We start from the raw sequence: 24,922 nt of genomic DNA on the forward strand, positions 1-24,922 counted from the left end.
TGTGGGCCCAATAGATCAAACGGTTGCAGACAGCAGACGGAACGTACAGGCGCCCAGCTGGACACTGGGGGGGAGTGGGCTCTGTGCGTAACGCCCGCTCGATGTTCGCGTCCAGCTCCCACACCACCGGTGCCACCAGGCAAGAGGCCGAAAGTATGGGAGTGTGATCCATGGACCGCTCCTTTGTGTCATACATCCGGGACAGCGCGTCTGCCTTAGCATTCTGGGAACCTGGTCTGTAGGACAGAGTGAAAACAAAAGGGGTAAAGAACATGGCCCACCTTGCCTGGCGAGGGTTCAGTCTCCTCGCTGCCCGGATGTACTCCAGATTGCGGTGGTCAGTCCAGATGAGAAAAGGGTGTTTAGCCCCCTCAAGCCAATGTCTCCACGCCTTCAGAGCCTTGACAACAGCCAACAGATCCCGGTCCTCCACATCATAGTTTCGCTCCGCCGGGCTGAGCTTCTTCGAAAAGAAAGCACAGGGGCGGAGCTTTGGTGGCGAGCCCGAGCGCTGAGAGAGCACGGCTCCTATCCCAGCCTCAGACGCGTCCACCTCCACTATGAACACCAAAGAGGGATCCGGATGAGTCAGCACGGGAGCCGAGGTAAACAGAGCCTTCAGGTGACCAAAAGCCCTGTCCGCCTCAGCCGACCACTGCAGCCCCACCGGTCCCCCCTTCAACAGTGAGGTAATGGGAGCCGCTACCTGACCAAAACCCCGGATAAACCTCCGGTAGTAGTTGGCAAACCCTAGAAACCGCTTCACTTCCTTTACCGTGGTGGAAGTCGGCCAATTACGCACGGCTGAAATGCGGTCACTCTCCATCTCCACCCTTGAAGTGGAAATGCGGTACCCTAGGAAGGAGATGGACTGTTGGAAGAACAGACATTTCTCAGCCTTGACGTACCGGTCATGCTCCAACAGTCGACCAAGCACCCTGCGCACCAGGGACACATGCTCGGCACGTGTAGCGGAGTATATCAGAATGTCGTCGATATACACCACTACACCCTGCCAGTGCAGGTCCCGGAAAATCTCGTCAACAAAGGCCTGGAAGACTGATGGAGCATTCCTCAACCCGTACGGCATGACGAGGTACTCATAGTGCCCTGAGGTGGTACTAAATGCCGTCTTCCACTCGTCCCCCTCCTGGATACGCACCAGGTTGTAAGCGCTCCTGAGATCCAATTTTGTGAAGAAGCACGACCCCGTGCATTGACTCGATCGCACTGGCGATGAGAGGCAGCAGGTAGCTGTACCTCACAGTGATCTGATTGATACCTCGATAGTCAATACACGGGCGCAGACTCCCATCCTTCTTCTTTACAAAATAAAACTTGAGGAGGCAGGTGAAGTGGAGGGCCGAATGTATCCCTGCCCCAGGGATTTGGAGACATATGTTTCCATAGCCGCCGTCTCCTCCTGTGACAGAGGATACACGTGACTCCTGGGAAGTGCTGCATCTACCAGGAGATTTATCGCACAATCCTCCCGTCGATGGGGTGGTAATTTAGTTGCCCTCTTCTTACAGAAGGCGAGAGCCAAATCGGCATATTCTGAGGGGATGCGCATGGTGGAGACCTGGTCTGGACTTTCCACCGTAGTCGCACCGATGGAAACCCCTACACACCTCCCTGAGCACTTTCATGACCACCCCTTGAGAGCCCTCTGTTGCCACGAAATAGTGGGGTCGTGACAGGCCAACCAGGGTAGGCCCAGCACCACGGAAAACGCAGGAGAATCAATAAGGAAGAGACGGATTCTTTCCTTGTGACCCTCCTGCGTAACCATGTCTAGTGGAGCGGTGGCCTCCCTAATCAGCCCTGACCCTAAAGGTCGACTATCTAGGGCGTGCACAGGGAAGGGCATATCCACAGGAACAAGGGGGATCCCTAAACTATGGGCAAATGAACAGTCAATAAAATTCCCAGCTGCGCCTGAATCTACGAGTGCCTTATGCTGGGAATGCGGGGAAAACTCAGGAAATGTAATAAACACATACTCGTGAGCAACAGGGGGCTCTGGGTGAGCCTGGTGCCGACTCACCTGGGGTGACACGATAGTGCCCTGCCTGCTGCCTCGACTCCCTGAGGAACCCCCCCAGCACCGACCAGCAGTGTGCCCTCTGCGGCCATAGATGGTGCAGGGAATGACCCTTCCTCCGGTCGCCCTAAACGCAGCACCTCCCAGCTCCATGGGCATCGGATCGGAGGTGCTGGGGTATGGAACTGACGGGCCCCGATCCGGACGTCCGCGGGTGGCCAGCAGGTTGTCCAGCCGGATGGACAGGTCCACCAGCTGGTCCAACGTGAGGGTGGTGTCTCGGCAGGCCAACTCCCGACCGACGTCCTCGCGCAGACTGCACCGGTAGTGATCGATCAGGGCCCTGTCGTTCCATCCTGCGCTGCTGGCCAGGGTCCGGAAGTCCAAAGCGAAATCCTGCATGCTCCTCATCCCCTGCCTCAGGTGGAACAGACGTTCACCCGCCGCTCGACCCTTAGGCGGGTGGTCAAAAGCTGCCCGAAAGCGGTGGTTGAACTCCGCGTAATGGTCCAACGCTGCATCTCCCTCACTCCATACGGCGTTGGCCCACTCCAGGGCTTTGCCTGAGAGGCAGGAGACGAGGGCAGTCACGGTCTCACGTCCCGAAGGAGCCGGTGGACGGTCGACAGGTAGAGCTCCAGCTGGAGTAGGAACCCCTGGCATCCGGCAGCCGTCCCATCATACTCCCTTGGGAGTGCGAGCCAAATCCCGCTGGGACCATGTGAAGGAGTGGTGGACAGTGGAGCCTGCTGTAGTGGGGCTGGTGGAGGCGTTGAAAGACCTCCTTCTCTCTCCCATCTATCCATCGTCTGCAGCACGCGATCCATGGCGGTGCCCAGACATTGTAACATAGTCGCGTGCTGCTGGACGCGCTCTTCGACCGCAAAAGGGGGGTCGTCTGCTCCTGCTGACTCCATTTCAGGTGAGTAATTCTGTAAAGCGTCTGTGTGTAGCTGGTGAGATGAGTCAGGCGCAGGACAGCAGATATGAGTAATAAAAGCAATTTACTCAATAATATCACAATACACGTTGTATAAATACAAGGCCACAAATACAGACCGCAATACAAATAAACAATTACTCACAAACAAACATGGGGGAACAGAGGGTTAAATAATGAACAAGTAATTGGGGAATTGAAACCAGGTGTGTAAGACAAAGACAAAACAAATGGAAAATGAAAAGTGGATCGGCGATGGCTAGAAGGCCGGTGACGTCGACCGCCGAACGCCGCCCGAACAAGGAGAGGGACCGACTTCGGCAGAAGTCGTGACATTAACACATTGTTACAATACTGTATATAGACATAATATGACATTTGAAATGTCTGTATTATTTTGGAACTTGTGTGAGTGTCATGACGTTGGCCTGTGGGTAAGGTTTATGACCCCCCCATAAATACCTTTCCCCCTTCCCCTCTCTCTCTGACCCTACTGAAGGACTGTTGAATAGCATTTGTTAAATATAGAGAGTCTGGGAACATCAAACAAATGGGGAAAAGGAACCATATTTCGGTAATAGAACCAGTTGGAAATATGTGTTGGAACTTAATGAGTATGGATGTCAGTTCGGTTGTCATCTGAGACATTATGACTGATGACAGGACGACATAAACTGTACCTGGGAAAGTCCACAAATTCTAGTTTTCAAATTCACATGGAATTGTTGAGCAATTTACATGTTTGATATTGAGATTGTTTGTTAGGAGATTAAATGTAATTTTAGCTTCCAAATGAAAGAATTGGGTTTTCATAAGGAAAGTGCCCTGCTTAAATCAGTGGCCCGCCCTTGTGAAGAGACAGGGGTTATAAACGATGAAACACACCCTTCTCCACTCGCCACTATATAAGACAATGACACAATGTAACCAGGAGTTCCACTACGTGAGGTCTGCAGCCTCTGCGTTACAAGGACACACATGTGAAGTACAGAACTAAGCCAACCTCGGCGTGAGCTTTGGTTGTGAATGGTATGAACTTTGAACTTATTCACTACAGAAATGATACTTCCTAGCCATTGAGTTAGCAGCGGCCGCTGTAGACGTGGGCTAGGAAAGGACGGACGACGGATCCAGTCTAACACAGATGAAGATACTACAACGTATCCACTTTACCACCATTGACATTCTTCCGAGAACAGGAAGATCCCTATTTACTATAGCATAGCTGCTGTTTTTTTTGTTCCTCAGTCTTCCCGCTCTTTCATTCAAGCCCAACCCCCTTTCTTTGTGTAACAAGCCGCCATGTCGGCCCCGTCCACCAGAGTCGTTTTCTGTATGACATCATTTGTATTCTGTGTATATGTAATTCTGTGTGATTAGTTAGGTATTTAGTAAATAAATAATTAAACCCAATTTTGTATTGCTGATTCAACTTGTTAGCCAGGGTTCGTGAAGATAACCAAGAATTTACAACTTTCATTATGAGACTGAAAATAAGGTGACGATTAATATTGACTGCTATCAATGTAAAATAATACTACGTTTTTAAGAGTTTATTCGGAAGATAACGGCTCTATGAACACTCTTCCGTGGTGTCCCGACTTTCTAGTTAATTACATTTACATGATTAGCTAATCAGGTGATGTTAATTACAGAGAAATGATTTTATAGGATAGCATGTCATATCACTTAATCTGGCATAGCCAAAGACACGACAGTGAGTGTAATATTTATGTTTATTTTCAATTTTGTGCTTTAACTATTTGCACATTGTTACAACACTGTATATAGACATAATATGACATTTGAAATGTCTTTATTATTTTGGAACATGTGTGAGTGTAATATTTACTGTTCACTTTTTATTGTTTATTTCACTTTTGTTTATTATATATTTCACTTGCTTTGGCAATGTAAACATATGTTTCCCATGCCAATAAAGCCCCTTGAATTGGAACTGAATTGAGAAGACATGAAGGGAAGCAGACTGCTCTGCAGATGTGAATTAGGAGGTGGATGTGCTGTAGAGGGAGAGATAGTGAGTGGAAGGAAGAAAACAGTACATCAGATTTTCTGTAGTCTTTCTTCCTACAATCCTGGATGTCCTCGGTCTTGTACTCATAGACAAATGCTACAGAGATAGGAACACAAACTCTCCCTTCCCTGTTTAGAAAAAGGTAAATGCATAAAGATGTTTATCCGGCAGACAGATTGGAGGAGGCAATTATCAAGTCAACTGTGAACAGACTGAGGAGAAATACACAGTACAACTCTGTGTGAGTAGCAGCAGATGAGTCAGAGTAGGGCCTATCAGGAGAGGGACCAATTCATCTAACCCAGGTATTCCCAAACTGGGGTACGAGTACCCCCAGGGATACGTGCAATGCCGTCGGATGTACGCCAAATAAAAATGTTATTCAAATTTTTTTTTTCTTCACATTTTAAAACAGTACATTTATATTTTCCAATGGGGCAATACATTTGGGTGAGGTTTTTTTCTCGCCTGATTAGTCTCGTTTCACTGCCAAAAATAAAATGAAACCATCTAGTGTTCAGCGAAATAACACAATGTCAAATACAGGTAGCCTAGTCAAATAATTAACATCCAATCACCTTCACTCTTGCGCAGACATTTAGAAACGAAACATGAGCATTTGAAAAATAAGCCATGGGAGTTTTTGAGTGAGAATAAAGAAGACTTTCGAGTAGTAAGACATGTATAAAAGCAACAGATACCAAATAAGAAAGGCAAGAAGCGTCTTATATTGTGAGCTACCGAGTGGCTAGGACAGGCAAGCCCCATACTATTGTGGAGGACTTCATTCTTCCTGTTACCGCGGATATGGCTGGGACAATGCTGGCGGTAAAGGCCGAAAAAGTAAACAAACAATGCCATCATCAAACGACGCTGTTTCACAACGCATCACTGACATGGCCGGAGAGGTTTTGAAACAATTACTGCTTCGCATACAAGCCAGTGAATTATGTGTTACAGCTGGATGAGTCAACCGATGTGGCGGGCCTGGCACAGCTCCTGGTATATGTCCATTACGTTTATGGGGGGGGGGGGGGGGGTGTCAATTAAGGAAGACATCCTCTTCTGCAAACCACTGGAAACCAGGACAACATGAGAGGATATTTTTAAAGTACTGGATAGCTTTGTGACATCAAATGGGCTTTGGTGGTCAAGATGTGTTGGTATCTGTTCTAATGGCGCAAAAGTCATGACAGGGAGACATAGTGGCTTGCAAGCAGTTGCTCCCGACACCACTTGGGTACACTGCAGCATCCACCGAGAGGCTCTTGCTGCCAAGGGAATGCCTGACAACTTGAAAGACGTTTTGGACACTACAGTGAAAATAGTTAACTTTGTTAAAGTAAGGCCCCTGAACTCTCGTGTATTTTCTGCATTATTCAATGATATGGGCAGCGACCATGTAATGCTTTTACAACATACAGAAGTGCGCTGGTTATCAAGGGGCAAAGTATTGACACATGTTTTTTAATTGAGAGACGAGCTTAAAGTTTTCTTTACTGACCATAATTTTCACTTGTCTGACCGCTTGCCTGATGACGAGTTTCTCACAAGACTGGCCTATCTGGGTGATGTTTTTTCACGCCTGAATGATCTGAATCTAGGATTACAGGGACTCTCCGCAACTATATTCAATGTGCGGGACAAAATTGAGGCTATGATTAAGAAGTTGGAGCTCTTTTCTGTCTGCATTAACAAGGACAACACACAGGTCTTTCCATCATTGTATGATTTTTTGTGTGTAAATGAACTCAAGCTTACGGACAATGTCAAATGTGATATAGTGAAGCACCTGAGTGAGCTGGGTGCGCAATTAAGCAGGTACTTTCCCGAAACGGATGACATAAACAACTGGATTCGTTATTTTCATGCCCTGCTCCAGTCCACTTACCGCTATCTGAACGAGAGAGCCTCATCGAAATTGCAACAAGCGTTCTGTGAAAATTGAATTTAATCAGAAGACACTGACAGATTTCTGGATAGGGAAATGATTTAAGACTGAGACTCTCTCCAATACAACCCAACATTGCAGAGTTATGTGCATCCTTTCAAGACCACCCTTCTCATAACCTGTGGTGAGTTATTCACAATTTGTGATGAACGAACAAGGTTTTATATGTAAAATGGCTAAATAAAGTGATTTTTTGATTTATTATTATATTATTTGTGCCCTGGTCCTAGAAGAGCTCTTTGTCACTTCCCACTAGTCGGGTTGTGACAAAAACTGACACTCATTCTTATGTTTAATAAATATGTCGTGTGTGGCAGGCTTACACTGATGGCAAAAAACAACATTTGAGAGTGCGCTGACCCTGGTGCTAGAGGGGGTACGCAGATGGAAGTTGTATGTTTGAAGGCACGGGACTATAACAAGTTTGGGATCTAACCAATCCAACTGTTTGCCTATTTGGTTTTCATCACAATTTCTTGACATTTTAGATGCATTATATAGGCTATGTGAGACTAAGTTGTAATACAAAGAAGAGTGCATGAAAATACCACTGTATTTCTGAACAGTCGGGACGTTTCTTTAGCTTAGATTTGTTTCAGGGAATACGTTGGGATACTTGAGCTGTTCATACTTATTTTGAATGCGTAGGGACACATTTTGGAGTACTAAATAAAATGTGATTCATTGGATATTGCAGAGACACGTGACATGTGTTTTCACATTCATTGGCGAGTTCGTATGAAATTAGATCCTTCTGTAGACATACGAAATAGTCCCCAAATGTCCATAACTATCGCATTATGTCAGTATCTTGATACGTTTGAATGCAAACGTTTTTGAATTTACTTTTACGTTTGTTAAACATGTAATGATTTTGTTGGACATGTTTACGTTCAACAAGATGCTCTCCTTTATTCGAGTCGCGGAAGGAATTTCGTGCCACGGCTACAGTGAGTGTTGCGAAATTCAAATTTCGCTAGGGACCTAGGGTAGCTTGCCAGCTATAACATGTTAGCTAGCTGGAAACTGTTTCGTTGTTGCTATCTAGTCATTTAGCTAGCTTATTATTATTATGGTCGCTGATCTGTTTCGCTAGGTAATATGTTTGTCAATTCAGTGAATGTATTGTTAAAGTTAGCTGGCCAGGAAACTCTGAGCTAACGTTAGCTAGCCATTTTGTAACGTAAATGTGAACTTGTATTTCGCTAACCTCACAACTGGTTTATAAAGGTGTTAAATGGCTTTACTTCGTTTTAATATGTACTTGTTGGATGCATAGCGTCAATAACTTGCAAGCTACAAACGCCTGTCGCATCACCTTTCCTCGCTAGCACTCGTTTAAACTTTTGTGTGATCATCAGTCGTTGCTTGGTTTGTCAGCCTTCTTGCCCTTGAATGCATTATCGACCCAATTTTATCAACTGTTATTGACAACAGTTGCGTGCTTTCTTGGTTTAGATGACAGAACCCACTTAAGGTGCTTCCAATCCTTTCTGTTGAAGGTAGTTAACGTTAAGTTCAGAGTTGAAAATGGACAACTTGACTCTACTGGAGGCCTCGTGTCTTTCTCCAATGAGCAACATCACATCACCCTTGGATTTCACCCTGCTCACACCCTCCCAACTGGGTATCTCCACTCAAAGCTTCACGCCATCTTCTAACGTCAAAGGTAATTCAGATAGAAGAAATTAGTTGACTCTGTTGATATCATTCCACTGGGTCCACTGCTCTTTCCGACTTTACCCTGCAATTAACTCATTATTATAACCCAAAACACAAATGTATCTGGGCAATGTAGCTAGCTATATGTTCAAGGTCTAGACATTGCTTTGTCAAGACACAAGACAATTGTTTGTTTTTCCTGAATCAAGAATGTCCCATTGAATGGTGCATGTATTGTCTTTCCCCAGAAAAATCTCGCCTAGCTCAGCTGAAGGTGAAGCGGAGGTCCAATGTTGGGGTACGGAGTTCACCAGAGACCAACTCCCTAATCCGCTACATTGCCCAACAAAGGATGAAAACTCCCCCCACAACACCACAGGTGAGATGAGTTTGCTCATTCATTCATACTCAAAGATTGCAATAAACATAACTAGTGCACTGCAGATAAAAGTTCCTCTAGGACTGTTTGTGTTCATCTGAGTTGAGGCTATAATAGTCTTAGTTACATTTATGACAAGCCTATAAGCTGTCTCTTGTTACACTGCATTTGTCATTGAAAATTAACCAATTGCATCACATAACATTTGAAGACATTTGTGTTTACCGTGCATTTCTTTTTTCTCTCTCTTCGTAGGATACCCAAGCCATCCCCTTCTTTCCCAGAGTCCCCTCTACTCTAAAGCAGAAGATGGCCATCTTCCAGAGCATTATGAATGTGGAGAATGAAGCAGTGCTGAAACAGGACAATCACACAGGGGGATGCATCAAAACAAGAGATGTTCTGTCTGATGGTCAGTCTGCTTCAATGAAAAAAGATAAATCAGTTATTAATCATATATTATTACGTGAACTGAAACCGGTGCTTTGTCTGAGTATACTATTTAACCGGTTGAGGACAGACGTTCCGCTAGCGGAACCCCGTTCCGCCTGCGGAACCCCTAGCCAACTGCCAATGGCATCGCACGGCGCGAAATACAAAACCAACTAAAATACCACAATTCAATTTTCTCAAACAATCAACTATTTTACACCATTTTAAAGATAAGACTCTCGTTAATCTAACCACATTGTCCGATTTCAAAAAGGATTTACAGCGAAAGGAAAACATTAGATTATGTTAGGAGAGTACATAGACACAAATAATCACACAGCCATTTTCCAAGCAAGCATACATGTCACATAAACCCAAACCACAGCTAAATGCAGCACTAACCTTTGATGATCTGCATCAGATGACACTCCTAGGACATTATGTTATACAATACATGCATGTTTTGTTCAATCAAGTTCATATTTATATCAAAAACCAGCTTTTTACATTAGCATGTGATGTTCAGAACTAGCATACCCACCGAAAACTTCCGGTGAATTTACTAAATTACTCATGATAAACGTTCACAAAATACATAACAATTATTTTAAGAATTATAGATACAGAACTCCTTTATGCAATCGCGGTGTCAGATTTTAAAATAGCTTTTCGGCGAAAGCACATTTTGCAATATTCTGAGTACATAGCTCGGCCATCACAGGCTAGCTAATTTGACACCCACCAAGTTTGGGGCTCACTAAACTCAGAATTACTATTAGAAAAATTGGATTACCTTTGCTGTTCTTTGTCAGAATGCACTCCCAGGACTTCTACTTCAACAACAAATGTTGTTTTGGTTCCAAATAATCCATAGTTATATCCAAATATCTCCGAAGGGTGACGCGCGAGCGCATTTCGTGCCAAATTTCAAAATATTCCATTACCGTACTTCGAAGCATGTCAAACGCTGTTTAAAATAAATTTTTATGCTATTTTTCTCGTAAAATAGCGATAATATTCCAACCGGGCAATGTTGTATTCATTCAAAGGCTGAAAGAAAAAAATGGAGAAGTCTCGTGACCGCGCATCTCCAGTCTCGCTGTCCCCAGGCTGACCACTCACAAACAGAGCTGCTGTACTTTGCCCAGAGACAGCAGACACCCCATTCCACTTTCTGGCGGCTTTAGAGAGCCAATGAAAGTCTTAGAAAGTGTCACGTTACAGCACAGATGCTGTAATGTCGATAGAGATGCAACAGAAGGACAACAAATTGTCAGACAGGGCACTTCCTGTATGGAATCTTCTCAGGTTTTGGCCTGCCATATGAGTTCTGTTATACTCACAGACACCATTCAAACAGTTTTAGAAACTTCAGAGTGTTTTCTATCCAAATCTACTAATTATATGCATATTCTAGTTTCTGGGCAGGAGTAGTAACCAGATTAAATCGGGTACGTTTTTTTTATCAGGCCGTGAAAATACTGCCCCTATCCCAAAGAAGTTAAAAGTTATCAGATTATGTTGGACTTTTTCCCCCCAAAATGTTTAAAGGTGCTACACACAGGATTTGTAAGATATTTTGTTGCATTGTAATTTCAGAAAATGTCCATAATATACAGTATCTGGCGCTAATAGTGGAATGATGGTGTTTTACAGTATTACGCCAGTGTTGTGATTGGCTGTGATATTCGCCTATTGATTTTTCCAGAAGGAGCAGAATTTGTTGTCGAACTGGGAAAGCTGTTCTGTCATTTCCTGGTTGCTAAAATTCTACACTGTTCCCTCAATTTCAGTTTGTGGTACAATGATTCCCTACACTATTCACTGCTTGTTTTCTCAATCACAACACTGGTGGGTAAGTAATACTGTGAAACACTATCATTCCACTATTAGCAGATGTATTATGGATGTTTTCTGAAATTACAATGCAAAAATACAAATCCTATGTGTAGCACCTTTAAGTTTTAATATATGTGTTATACTTCAGTGAGGGCATGGAGAAACCAGCATTTTTCTTGTGTAATGTTTTTGGAGCTCCTGAAAATGTCTCATCCAGATACTACAGATTGTCCCTTTTAGTATATTCTTTAAGAGTTTTCTATTCTGGGCTATAGTTGTTGATGGGTGTTGTCTTAACTATCAGGTGGGTGGAGCTGTGATGGTGGTGGGAAGGAGAACATGTCCCCAGTGAGCCAGCATCCCTCTCTGACTTCCCCACCCAGTAAGAGGCGCTGCACAGCACGCACTCTGGGGGAGTGTGTGGAGGAGATTAGGGAGGCCACCACTCCTGTCCTCAAACGCACTGCCACCATACTGAAGCAGCAACAGAACAAGGAGGTAACCTCATCACACTGGCAAAACATTCCTGTCTGTTAAATGACTAATATAACTTGGCAAACCATTCAGAATCTGTTGGTGTCTTTTTTTCAACTTTGTCGTGTGCATGTTGAGCAACTGGTAAGAAAAGTCTTTATAAACTAAATTAATTATTATGAACCATTATACTGTGACCACTATGTCCTGACAACCACTAACCCATCATGATCACCTCCTCAGGTTGCAGTTGCCCAGAACAAGGACCATCAGTCAGCTCTCAATGTAGAACCTTCTAGTGTGTCTCTGTCACCAGCCCTGGGTACTGATGCTGTGTCCCAGATCACCCAGGGCAAGTCACAGCCCTCTCCTATGAAGCAGCAGCACTCCACTCCCACCAAGGAGGAGCAGGACCAGGTAAGATTTCATCTAGCCTCATCCACACACACACCAATATGTGTTCCAAATGGCACCCTATTCCGTATGTAGTGTCAACTCACCTGGTGTAAAAAAAATAATAATAATAACTTTGTCCAGGGCCGAAGAATGGTCAAATGTAGAATGGTCAAATGTAATGAACTATATAGGGTTCCATTTGGGACACAACACCCCAGCCTCCTTTCCTCTCTGTGAAGCCCTCACAGTTCTGCAGCGAACACAACTGCTACTTTCACCACAGGTTCCTGCCTGGCTCACAAACATTATCTTTGGTTCCCTCTCACCCCACAGGAGTGCTCTTTTGAACTGCACAGCCCCAGCCAACCTCTGGTTTTGCATTCAGGGCGAGTCAGGACAACTCTGCCCCAGCTGTTCGCCATGCCATCTCTTTTGGAGATGAACACCACTGGTAAATATGCTGCTCTCCTCTGTTAAGAGGATCCTATCCTTTCATCTTTATCACGCTTTGAAGCCCAGTGCAAGTTAAGCATACTACAGACAATATTGACTAAGCAAGAAAAGGCTTGTTTCTGAGAGCAGCAAAGGCTGTTGTTGGTCATGATTCCTCTAACATTTTTCTGTACGAGAAGCAGGAGGTTGAATAAAGCTGTTATGGTCAAGTGATGTTGATGAGTAAACAATATTTATTTGTCCTTCAGATGAAGCTGATGGTGGTAACGTTAACTCCACTATGCAGAAGCAGGTGCGTTTCGGGATCCTACTGCCCCCTGAACTGTTTGACAAGAACCTGCCCCCCAGCACCCCTCTACGGAAAGGGGGAACCCCGGCCCGCGCCCTAACATCTAGCAGGGGGTCCCAGCTGAGGTCACTGCTGAAGACCCCCTTAACCCTGGCTCAGCCGGACTTCAGCAGCCCCTCTCTAACTGGAGCCTCCCCACCCCTCACTATGGGACCCTGCTGTGGGGAACAGGAGAGCGCCCACACTCAGGGAAAGGTACCTGTCAATCACCAACACAGTGATTGACCTGCCCCAAAATGAGGCCAGGGTCGTATTCATTAGGCACCAAACGGAAGCAGACGGGTACTGAAACAGGAAGGGACTACCTGAACTTCCAATAAGAAACACTTGTATTCCTTTGCCAAACGTTTTGCTACAGTGTTCCCTAATGAGTACGACCAATCATTGAATTGTTCTTTCTGGTAATCCAGCATGTAGGTTAGTTATTGCCAATGTAAATAATGCAGTAATTCGCTATGCCCTCAGATCCCTTTCCCTTCAATGGAAGAAGATGTTGACAGTTCATGGATGGACAATGCAGGTTGGTTGTTGAACGGTGATCATTGCTGAGAGGAAGCTGTTTCTAGTCAAGCTCTGTGTAAAACTTCACATTGTTGTCACTTGCTGTATGTATTTCCAGAGCTGGAGACTGGACCTCTGGATCTGACCTCAGCTTTTCAAGAGGAGGACTCTGTTTGTGAGGAAATGTCAGGTGAGATCTAGCTACTTCAGTTTAGACTGGTGGTGTGTCTCAAATTGCACCCTATTTCCTAAATAGTGCGCTATATAGGGAATATCGTGCCATTTGGGACGTACGGTCAGACTTCAAATTCTATTCCACCCACCTTTCACTCCCTCCCCTTATGTAACAGCACCTTTCAGCCTCAAGTCGTTGGCTTAGTGTTTACAGGGGTGTCAGTGAGGTCAAATGAGAGGCTTAAGCGGAGGTGTGTTTGCTGTAGATGCTGCCCCAGTGCCTGACCCTGCCCTGGAGCCAGAACCAGCCGCCACAGCCCGCTCTCGCAGCAGAAAGAGAAAGGTCTGGTAACACACCACTCATTCACTGAACAGGATATCCTCATTCCCTCCACTTACACATCAATTAGATAATATTGGTCCAGAGATAAGATTATCATAATATTATTACTATCTTAACCTCTTGGGGCTAGGTGGGACGCTAGCGTGCCACCTGTGGTGCACTCCATCAACAGCAGGTGCATTTCAAGAGCGGCAAATTTGAATCCAAATAAATGTCAAAATTCAAATTTTTCAAAAATACAACTATGTTACACCATTTGAAAGATAAACATCTCCTTAATCTAACCACGTTTTACGATTTCAAAAAGGTTTTACGGCGAAAGCATAAATTTAGAGTATGTTAGGACAGTACATTTACAAGAGTTGTGTGTAATGTTTTGTCAAGTCAAAGACAGGGTCACCAAAACCATAAAACCAGCTAAAATGATACACTAACCTTTTACAATCTCCATCAGATGACACTCCTAGGACATTATGTTAGACAATGCATGCATTTTTAGTTCTATCAAGTTCATATTTATATACAAAAACAGCGTTTTACTATGGCATTGATGTTGAGGAAATCGTTTCCCTCCAATAACCGGCAGTCAAGTCAGCGTCACAAATTAAATAATTAAAATTAGAAAACATTGTTAAAATATTATATTGTCATTTAAAGAATTATAGATTTACATCTTTTGAACGCAATCAACTTGCCAGATTTAAAAATAACCTTACTGGGAAATCACACTTTGCAATAATCTGAGCACTGTGCCCAGAAAAATACGCGTTGCGATACAGACTAGACGTCATGTTGGGGAGATCTAAAATCGAAAATACTATGTAAATAATCCATTACCTTTGATTCTCTTCATCAGATGTCACTTCCAGGTATCACAGGTCCATAACGAATGTAGTTTTGTTCAAAAAAGCTCATCATTTATGTCCAAAAATCTCCGTCTCGTTAGCACATGATGTAAGCCAGCCGGACTTCTCGTCATGAACGAGGGGAAAAAATATATTTCCGTTCGTTCAAACATGTCAAACGTTGTATAGCATAAATCATTAGGGCCTTTTTTAACCAGAACATGAATAATATTCAAGGTGGACGAATGCATAGCCTTTTATAACGTATTGGAACGAGGGTACCCAACATGAAGTAGCGCGCCAGGTGTCTAATGGGACATCACCGTTCCATGGCTCTTGTTCGGTCAGATCTCCCTCCAGAAGACTCAAAACACTTTGTAAAGGCTGGTGACATCTAGTGGAAGCAATAGGAAGTGCCAAAATATTCCTAAACCCCTGTGTTTTTCAATGGGATAGCTTTAAAGTCAATACAACACATCAGGTATCCACTTCCTGTCAGAAAATGTCTCAGGGTTTTGCCTGCCAAATGAGTTCTGTTATACTCACAGACACCATTCAAACAGTTTTGGAAACTTTAGAGTGTTTTCTATCCATATATAATAAGTATATGCATATTCTAGTTACTGGGTAGGATTAGTAACCAGATTAAATCGGGTACATTTTTTTTATCCAGACGTGCAAATGCTGCCCCCTAGACCCAACAGGTTAATCTGATGATCTAGGGTTAATCTCAATGGAAGAGTTTGTGAGTGTATCCAAATAGATCCTATCCTAATGCCACCTCTCTAACTGTATATCTCTTCATATCTCTTATCTATCTCTGATCTTTCAGCAACCAGAGGAGAAGAGTGAGCCTGTGAAGAAGAGGTCGTCTCGTATTGCTGCCAAGTCTGCCTGTGGGAGGATGAAGGTCAGTCTGGGCTCTGCTCATCACTCATAAGTTTCTCTACAGAGATGTATAATATTACACACTGTGGCTGTGGGTAGTACAGTGAGCTAAGCCTCAGGGAGGTATTACATATACCAAGCTACTTGCCTCGTTGTAAGCCACAGTCAATCTGCCTTTCTCATACTCAAGGAATTTAGGTGGTTACTTCATTCAAATTTCTGCAAGAATTAAACTTAATTTAGAAGGTGGTGGTGTTTGGAGTACTTGTGGTATTTACTTTAGTTTTGGAAAGGAAGGGAATGAGCATTGAGGGGCCAAAGAAGAAACTACTGGGATTGTTATAATAATATATACAGTCCATTCTGAATGTTTTCAGACCCCTTGACTTTTTCAACATTTTGTTACGTTGCAGCCTTATTCTAAAATAGATTAAATCATCTACACACAATACTGAATAAAGACAATGTTTTTTTATTTTATTTATTACAAACAAACTGATCACATTTACATAAGTATTGAAACCCTTTACTCAGTACTTTGTTGAAGCACCTTTTGGTAGCGATTACAGCCTCGAGTCTTCTTGGGTATGACACTACAACCTTGACACACCTGTGTTTGAGGAGTTTCTTCCATTCTTCTCTGCAGAACCTCTCAAGCTCTGTCAGATTGGATATGGAGCGTCGCAGCACAGCTATTTTCAGTACTCTCTAGAGATGTTTGATCGGGTTTAAGTCTGGGCTCTGGCTGGCCACTCAAGGACATTCAGAGACTTGCCCCGACGCTAATCCTGCGTTGTCTTGGCTGTGTGCTTAGGGTTATTGTCCTGTTGGAAGGATGAACCTTCTCCCTAGTCTGAGGTCCTGAGTGCTCTGGAGCAGGTTTTCATCAAGGATCTCTCTGTACTTTGCTACATTCATCTTTGCCACAATCCTGACTAGTTTCCCAGTCCCTGCCACTGAAAAACATTCCCACAGCATGATGCTGCCACCACCATGCTTCACTGTAGGGATGGTGCCAGGTTTCCTCCAGACTTTACTCTTGGCATTTAGGCCAAAGAGTTCAATCTTGGTTTCATCAGACCAGAGAATCTTGTTTCTTTAGGTGCCTTTTGGCGGACTATCGTGTGCCTTTTACTGAGGAGTGGCTTCAGTCTGTCTACCATAAAGGCCTGAATGGTGGAGTGCTGCAAAGATGGTTGTCCTTCTGGTAGGGCTGACCCCAATTAGTCGATTGTTTGGTCGTTGGGCTGTTGGTCGACCGAGATTTGTTTTAGTCGAGCGGTAACATTTGCACCCATCTCAGTGAACTAATCTATTGCGGAGGCCAAGACTAAAAGCCAATTTATGCTTGATACGAAAATGTGGTCGGAGTCTCCATATGGAGGGTGTGACGCAATTGCGGAGCATGCAGAGGCTAAATCCAGCTCTGTACCCATCGCTGTGTGCCTCCCAAATGTTGTAACAATGCGGAGGGCTTTGTAAAGCTCCGCATTGACATGATTGGTTGACGGTAGGTGGGGGTGGTACATCCTGTATAAATACAAACTCACTTCCTTGATAACAGCTCTGCGAAGTGCAAGAAGTATGAATGGCTTGACTTCTGCTGAGGTCGTATCACCGTAAATGCAGCATGGCCAATGCAGACGTGGGATTGATCATGCCCCCAGATGCACAATGCACTGTTCTCTCCAGAATGCGCTCTCTTGCCAATTTGTGCATATTCCTTGTTATACAACTTCATTGTGTGAATTGTTTGCATTTGATTGTTGGTGCATATCAATTCCCCATTACATACAGTACCAGTCAAAAGTTTGGACACACCAACTCATTCAAGGGTTTTTCTTTATTTGTACTATTTTCTACATTGTAGAATAATTAGTGAAGACATCAAAACATGAAATAACAAATGGAATCATGTAGTAACCCAAAAAGTGTTAAACAAATAGAAATATATTTTATATCTGAGATTCTTCAAAGTAGCCACCCTTTGCCTTGATGACAGCTTTGCACACTCTTGGTATTCTCTCAACCAGCTTCACCTGGAATGCTTTTCCAACAGTCTTGAAGGAGTTTCCACGTATGCTGAGCATTTGTTGGCTGCTTTTTCCTTCACTCTGCGGTCCAACTCATCCCAAGCCATCTCAATTGGGTTGAGGTCGGGTGATTGTGCACTCCATCGCTCTCCTTCTTGGTCAAATAGCCCTTACATAGCCTGGAGCTGTGTTGGGTCATTGTCCTGTTGAAAAACAAGTGATAGTCCCACTAAACGCAACACCAGATGGGTTGGCTTATCGCTGCAGAATGCTGTGGTAGCCATGCTGGTTAAGTGTGCCTTGAATTCTAAATAAATCAGTGTCACCAGCAAAGCACCATCACACCACCTCCATGCTTCTCGGTGGGAACCACACATGCAGAGATCATCTGTTCACCTACTCTGCGTCTCACTAAGACACGGCGGTTGGAACCCAAAATCTCATTTGGACTCATCAGACCAAAGGACAGATTTCCACCGGTCTAATGTCCATTGCTCGTGTTTCTTGGTACTGTATATCACCAGTTGTACATTTACTGTTAATTCTTGTCATTTCTAATCTACAATGTTTGTTACGGTCATTTCTTTTAATGCATTCAATATTATTATTTCAGTCTCCCTGTTCTCATTGTCGGAGTGGACACGTTGTTTGCAGAGTGCACAACCTATGCTACACTTGTGAGAAACACGTTTTGGTTTATTTCATTCCATTTACTAGTTCTGTCAATTGAGTCATTGTCTTTTGTTTGGAGCTCTCCTGTCAATGTTGAGTAAGGACGCGCACGTATAGAAGTAGGCCTATAGTTTACCTAGCCTGTGTGCAAATGTAGGTATATAAATGTGCCCATTTGGGGATCTGATAGTATTTCTGATTGGCTTAATGCACCACTACTAATAACCTGTGGAAATTCCCAAAGTAATGTTTTCTTCACCTCAAACAGTAAGCAAACAAAGTTTGTTTTTACATCCATTGAGAATTACAATAGTTCCTCAATGTATTTGAAAAATCTTTCCAGCTCTCTCCCTTTCAATAACCACTTGGCATGAAAGGGGAAAATGTAATGCTCTTATCCAGTGGAAATGTCATAAAATAGGCTTCTTATCAGTGCTCGACTTGGACTGAAATAGGTTCCGGTACTTATTTTGGCTGCGGGTACTGTTTATATTTAGGTGCAGGAGCTCCACAATAGTTTTGAGCTAATATTCTATAAGAGGAACAGGAGCCCAAGCAGTAGAACATTTGAGGTGCCAGTACTCAGCGAGCTACTGCCTAAGTCAAACACTGCTTCTTATCCCTTGCGCAAATAGCCAACAGCTGTGTCTGTCCAGAGCTCACTGGCATGGGCAAATGAGGGCTGAGAATATTTTCTACAATGTTCGCTAGGCAAGCTTTGGGCAGGACCCAAGTTAATAGTTGATACAATGTTTCAAGTTCATTGCAGATGGGCAATGTGTAGCCAATGTGATTTATTGGATATTTATTTTTAATCTGGATATTTTCTACCTGCAGGCTGCAATGTTATTTGTTGGCTTTATGTAGGCTGTTCTTACATAGATGGAAATAGAAGTTGCTTTTTAGCTTTATCATTTTAATTAATTTGGATAGAATTTTTATTAACCACATGACAATGATTTTGAGATATAAAGGCATTATTATAAATTAAATGAAAGGCATTATTATTATAAATTAAACTTTCACAAATGTGCATATGTGAAACCATAACTGGCAGGCAGATCGGTAGAAATAGTATTCTACATGAGAAAGGTTGCCGACTCTTCGTTTAGCCTATTACCGGCAACTTCAGGAGAGTAATGGCAGAATCTGCGTAAGCCAGCAGGAGGAGAGTAGTTGGGTTGTTTTTTCTTCTGGTTATCTAGCTATGGCGCCCTCTTGAGGCATCAGACAAGCTCAATGCACATAGTTGATTTTATTAAAACACAGGTTCTTGGTCACCTCCCTGAGCAAGGCCCTTCTCCCTGGATTGCTCAGTTTGACCGAGCGGCCAGCTCTAGGAAGAAGAGTCTTGGTGGTTGTAAACTTCTTCCATTTAAGAATGATGGAGGCCACTGTGTTCTTAGGGACCTTCAATGCAGCAGACATTTTTTGGTGCCTTTCCCCAGATCTGTGCCTTGACACAATCCTGTCTCGGAGCTCTACGGACAATTCCTTCAACCAGCTTGGTTTTTGCTCTGACATGCACTGTCAACTGTGGGACCTTATATAGACAGGTGTGTGCCCTTTTCAAATCATGTCCAATCAATTAAATTTACCACAGGTGGACTCCAATCAAGTTGTAGAAACATCAAGGATGATCAATGGAAACGGGATGCACCGGAACTCAATTTGAGTCTCAGCAAAGGGTCTGAATATTTATGTAAATAACGTATTTTTGTATAAAAAAATATATATACACATTTGCTAAAGTGTCTAAAAACCTGTTTTCACTTCGTCATTATGGGGTTTTGTGTGTAGATTGATAAGGAAAACATTTTATTTAATCCATTTTAGAATAAATAAGGCTATAACGTAACAAAGTGGAATAAGTCAACGTCTCTGAATACTTTCTGAATGCACTGTAGTATAACCAGTTAACATAAGATTTTATACAAAGCGACTTAGTCATGTTGGCATACGATTTACGTATGGGTGGTTCTGTGAATGGAACCCACTACCCTGGCATTACAAGTGCCGTGCTCTACCAACTGAGCTACACTTGTAATAACTGCATTCCTCAGAGGTGACAGTAAAACAATGAATAAACAAGGAGTGATGTAAGAATGGGGCAAACCAGCTTAGGTGTTCACTGTGTTTGTTTCTCTAGAACTCAGCAAAGCGTTGCTTTGCGAAGAAGGCGGTGGACCGTTCTCTGTATGGGAAGAGAGACTATGCATCCAAGAATCCCACACTCAGTCCCATCAGAGATCCTGTCCTCCCTTAGCCACTCTCCTCAACACCCCCACAACTGCAAACGCACAGGTAAGCACACAGCTGTTAGGCTCTGTTCGAATACCCAGGAAGAATCATTCCTTCCATGAACTAATCATTGATCTAACATGTTTGGTGAGAGCCAGGCTTCCACTGTTGGATTTACAGTATACATCAAGGAAGTATTCGAACAGGCCTTGGACTACACCCACAATCACTTATGAAGACACTTTAGATCAGGAGTCGGCACTGGGGTCTCCCCGAGTGTTTTGTAAAAATTTTTATTAATTGTTGGCCTAAAAATACTAAAATCACCATTAAAAAAAAAAAAGAAATATGCTCCCAAGTATTCCCACAAATGGAGACATACAGTGCATTCAGAAAGTATTCAAACCCCTTCCCTTTGTCCACATTGTTACGTTAGCCTTATTCTTAAATGGATTAAATTCATTATTTTCGTCAGTCTACATACAATACCCCATAATCACAAAGCGAAAACAAGTTTTGAAAATTTTGCAAATGTATTAAACATTTAAATACAGAAATACCTTTTTTTTTTTCACAAGTATTCAGACCTTTTGCTGTAAGACTCAAAATTGTGCTCAGGTGCATCTCGTTTCCATTGATCATCCTTGATGTTTCTACAACTTGATTGGAGTCCACCTGTGGTAAATTCATTTGATTGGACATGATTTGGAAAGGCACACACCTGTCTATATAAAGGTCCCACAGTTGACAGTGCATGTCAGAACAAAAACCAAGCCATGAGGTTGAAGAAATTGTCCCTAGAGCACCGAGACAGGATTGTGTTCGAGGCACAGATCTCGTGAAGGGTAGCAAAAATGTCTGCATCATTGAAGGTCCCAAAGAACACCGTGGCCTCCATCATTCTTAAATGGTAGAAAAACACGATGGTCACTCTGCCAGAGCTCCAGAGTTCCTCTGTGGAGATGGTTGTCCTTCTGGAAGGTTCTCCGATCTCTGCAGCACTCCACCAATCAGGCCTTTATGGTAGAGTTGCCAGATGGAAGCCACTCCTCAGTAAAAGGCACATGACGGCCTGCTTGGAGTTGGCCAAAAGGTACCTAAAGGACACTCGGACCATGAGAAACAAGATTCTCTGGTCTGATGAAACCAAGATTGAACTCATTGGCCTGATTGCTAAACTTCATGTCTGGTGGAAACCTGGCTCCATCCTTACAGTGCTGTGGGGATGTTTTTCAGCGGCAGGGACTGGGAGACTAGTCAGGATTGAGGGAAAGCTGAAAGTAGCAAAGTACAGAGAGCTCCTTGATGAAAACCTTCTCCAGAACGCTCAGGACCTGAGACTGGGGCGAAGGTTCACCTTCCAATAGGACAACGAAGACAATGCAGGAGTGGCTTTGGGACAGGTCTCCATTTGTTATTTTCAAATACCATTTTTTGGGGGGCTTAATTGTGGTCAATTTGTAGTGTAAAGTGTCATTATTTTCTGGCCCCTGACCAGCTGCAGCTGACTCTCTAGTTGCCTTTCCCTGACTTAGATACACCACTCAAGTCAAGGCACGTTCAACTACTCTCACTGATTCACACTTGAGATAAAATACTAAGTTCAGTCAATAGAAATGCTACTACTGTGTATTGTATAGGCCATTCACTCTATGTGCATGTCCAGATAGTCTGTATTAGTAGCTAGTAGCCCTAGACAGTACATTTAAGTTATTTAGCACATGCTCTTATCCAGAGCGACTTACAGGAGCAATTAGGGTTGTGTCTTGCTCAAGGAAGGGCACATCGACAGATTTTTCACCTAGTCCGCTCGGGGAATTGAACCAATGAACTTTTAGTTACTGGCCCAACGCTCTTAATCGCTAGCCTACCTGCTGCCCTTTTTTTATATTTTGCCTGTTCTGGGAACGTACATTTTACAGGTTGCAGGGAGGTTCTGAGAACATTTTACTATGGCTCCCCAAAAGTTTTCCTGGGCGATTTTATTAATCTTCTGAGAACGGAAATTCTAGGTTATTTTAGGTATTTAACTAACGTTCTGAGAACATGTATCATGTTCAGTAGTAACCCATGTTGTGTGTCCTCCCGCCACAGCCAAAGAAGACTCCATCCTATTAGAAGATTACGTTAACAGTGACCCCGTCACCAGAGTGGTCACAGCTGCAGCCCTGTGGTCAAGCTGCTTCTGCCCCCCGGTCAGTGAGGACTCACCAGAAGACACCACCCCAGCTGCAGAGCCCTCTGATGGACCTTCAGTAGATTGCCAGAGCCCTGTAGGCTCCACCACAGACAGCTCTGGGACTGGAAGAGCAGCACAGATCTGGAGAAGATGGTCAGGTCCAACAAAGACCTCCAGAACCAAAAGGCAGAGTGTTATTAGAGTAGGTAGAGGGAAGGGCAGGAAGGTCAGTGTTCCTGTTGATAACTGGTTGAGTGAAGAGACCGAGGAGCAGGTAGAAAACTTTGATACAGAACAAGACCCAACAGAAACAACCCAGCCAGAGGTTTTAGTGTCCAGCCCAGCCAAGCACACAGTACCTGGTGAACCTAACGCACCATGTACCTCAGACCCTGTAGCTACAGATCAATGCACTGGCACACTTTCAGATGCAGGTAGGAGAGGGGATAGTCCAGCTAGAGCTGACACTGATATTACTACACCCTGCCCTCCTCCAGATGAGGTTAGCACCACAGTGGCTCCCTCAGAGCAGAAGGCAGTGAGCCATGTAGAACAGAGTCCAAACAAAGGCGGGCAGAGAGGAGCAGCTCAGGGCCCAGGCCGCTCCAGGGGTAGAAGGAGCTCTATATACGCCAGCAAAGTCAGAGAGGAGGAGCAGGCTTCCCAGCGAAATGGGCCACAGGCAGTGGAGAAGAGAGGGCAGGAGGTGAATGATAACCACAGGTCAGGAATGGAGCTGGGTAACGTTATAGAACAGGCCTCCACCTCCTACCCAGACTCCCTCCTTCCCCCCTGGGCACAGGAAGAGTTCAACATTGATGATGTGCTAAGGCCTCTCCCCTGCAGGGGGCATCGGTCTGTCCGCCGCAGCCTGAGGAACCAGAGCCAGAGCAGCACCCTGGAGGCCTCCGGCCTGGCCTGGCTACCCCACACCTCTCTGGACTCCATTAGTGCTGTCCGCAGGAAGACCAGGGGCAGACGCAGCTCCATCCAGGCTCTACTACACCCTCCCCTGGAGGAAGTGGACCATACTGACCTATGAGCCACTCCAATGCTAGCCTGTCCACTACCTGGACACTTTGGCTATGAATGAAATGGCACCCTATTCACTATGAAGGTCGTTACTTTTCTTGACTAGGGTTGACCATGTCCACCTGCTTTTGATACTGTTAGAAAAGCTATTGGTTGTTGTGAGTTTTATAAAGCACTGTTTTTGTTTTTAGTAATTAAGTATTATAAATGGAATAAGATCTACCTTTTGTGATTTAACAGTTTGGCAGTTATTGTCATTTACCAAGGCTCATGGAGTAGGAGATGTACAGACAGTGCATTTTTTACTCTTTGAATGTGTACCTCCTGTATTCGTTAAATAAAATGGGGATCTTCCAAACTATTAATTGTCTGAACATTATACAGGCCTCTCTTGAAATAGAAATGCATTACAAATGTCTTAAAAGTAGAATTATAAATATGTACACTACTGGTCAAAAGTTTTAGAACAGCTACTCATTCAAGGTTTTTTTTAAATTTTCTACGTTGTAGAATAATAGTGAAGACATCAAAACTAACACATGGAATCATGTAGTAACCAAAAAAGTATTGGACTGTTATTTCCCTTTGCTGTTCTTGCCATAATATGAACTTGGTCTTTTACCAAATATGTCTATCTTCTGTATACCACCGCTACCTAGTCACAACACAACTGATTGGCTCAAATGCATTAAGAAGGAAAGAAATTCCACAAATTAACCTTTTAGAAGGCACAACTGTTAATTGAAGTGACTACCATGTGAAGCTTGGGGCGGCAGGTAACCTAGTGGTTAGAGCGTTGGACTAGTAACCGAAAGGTTGCAAGATTGAATCCCCGAGCTGACAAGGTAAAAAATCTGTTCTGCCCCTGAACAAGGCAGTTAACCCACTGTTCCTAGGCCCTCATTGAAAATAAGAATTTGTTCTTAACTGACTTGCCTAGTTAAATAAAAAAGCTAGTTGAGAGAATGCCAAGAGTGCAAAGCTGTCATCAAGGCAAAGGGCGGCTATATTTTGTCTAACACTTTTTTTTGGTTACTACATAATTCCATGTGTTATTTCA

The 24,922-nt window shown here is 43.8% G+C and overlaps 1 protein-coding gene across 4 annotated transcripts; it reads left to right on the forward strand.

Annotated features, from left to right (window-relative positions):
* Window positions 1–7,726: 7,726 nt before the first annotated feature.
* Window positions 7,727–24,223, forward strand: cdca2 (cell division cycle associated 2). Of its 4 annotated transcripts, none has more exons than XM_014161615.3 (14): window positions 7,727–7,920; window positions 8,473–8,639; window positions 8,881–9,011; window positions 9,267–9,423; window positions 11,587–11,780; window positions 12,000–12,173; window positions 12,486–12,603; window positions 12,854–13,149; window positions 13,420–13,474; window positions 13,574–13,645; window positions 13,896–13,972; window positions 15,650–15,727; window positions 20,560–20,714; window positions 22,746–24,223. In XM_014161615.3, exons 2-13 carry the CDS (start codon window positions 8,501–8,503, stop codon window positions 20,674–20,676), a joined length of 1,608 nt encoding a protein of 535 aa, XP_014017090.1. In that variant the 5' UTR covers window positions 7,727–7,920; window positions 8,473–8,500; the 3' UTR covers window positions 20,677–20,714; window positions 22,746–24,223. The 4 variants fall into 4 exon arrangements, with proteins under 4 accessions (XP_014017090.1, XP_014017089.1, XP_082822509.1 ...); XM_014161614.1 differs by lacking the exon at window positions 7,727–7,920 and adding an exon at window positions 7,927–8,066; XM_082966383.1 differs by lacking the exons at window positions 7,727–7,920; window positions 22,746–24,223 and adding exons at window positions 7,927–8,066; window positions 20,014–20,112 and having other exon boundaries at window positions 20,560–20,698.
* The last annotated feature ends 699 nt before the right edge of the window (window positions 24,224–24,922 follow it).

This window comes from Salmo salar, chromosome 20 (genome assembly GCF_965601325.2).
Source record: "Salmo salar chromosome 20, fSalSal1, whole genome shotgun sequence".
NCBI classification, from domain to species: domain Eukaryota; kingdom Metazoa; phylum Chordata; class Actinopteri; order Salmoniformes; family Salmonidae; genus Salmo; species Salmo salar.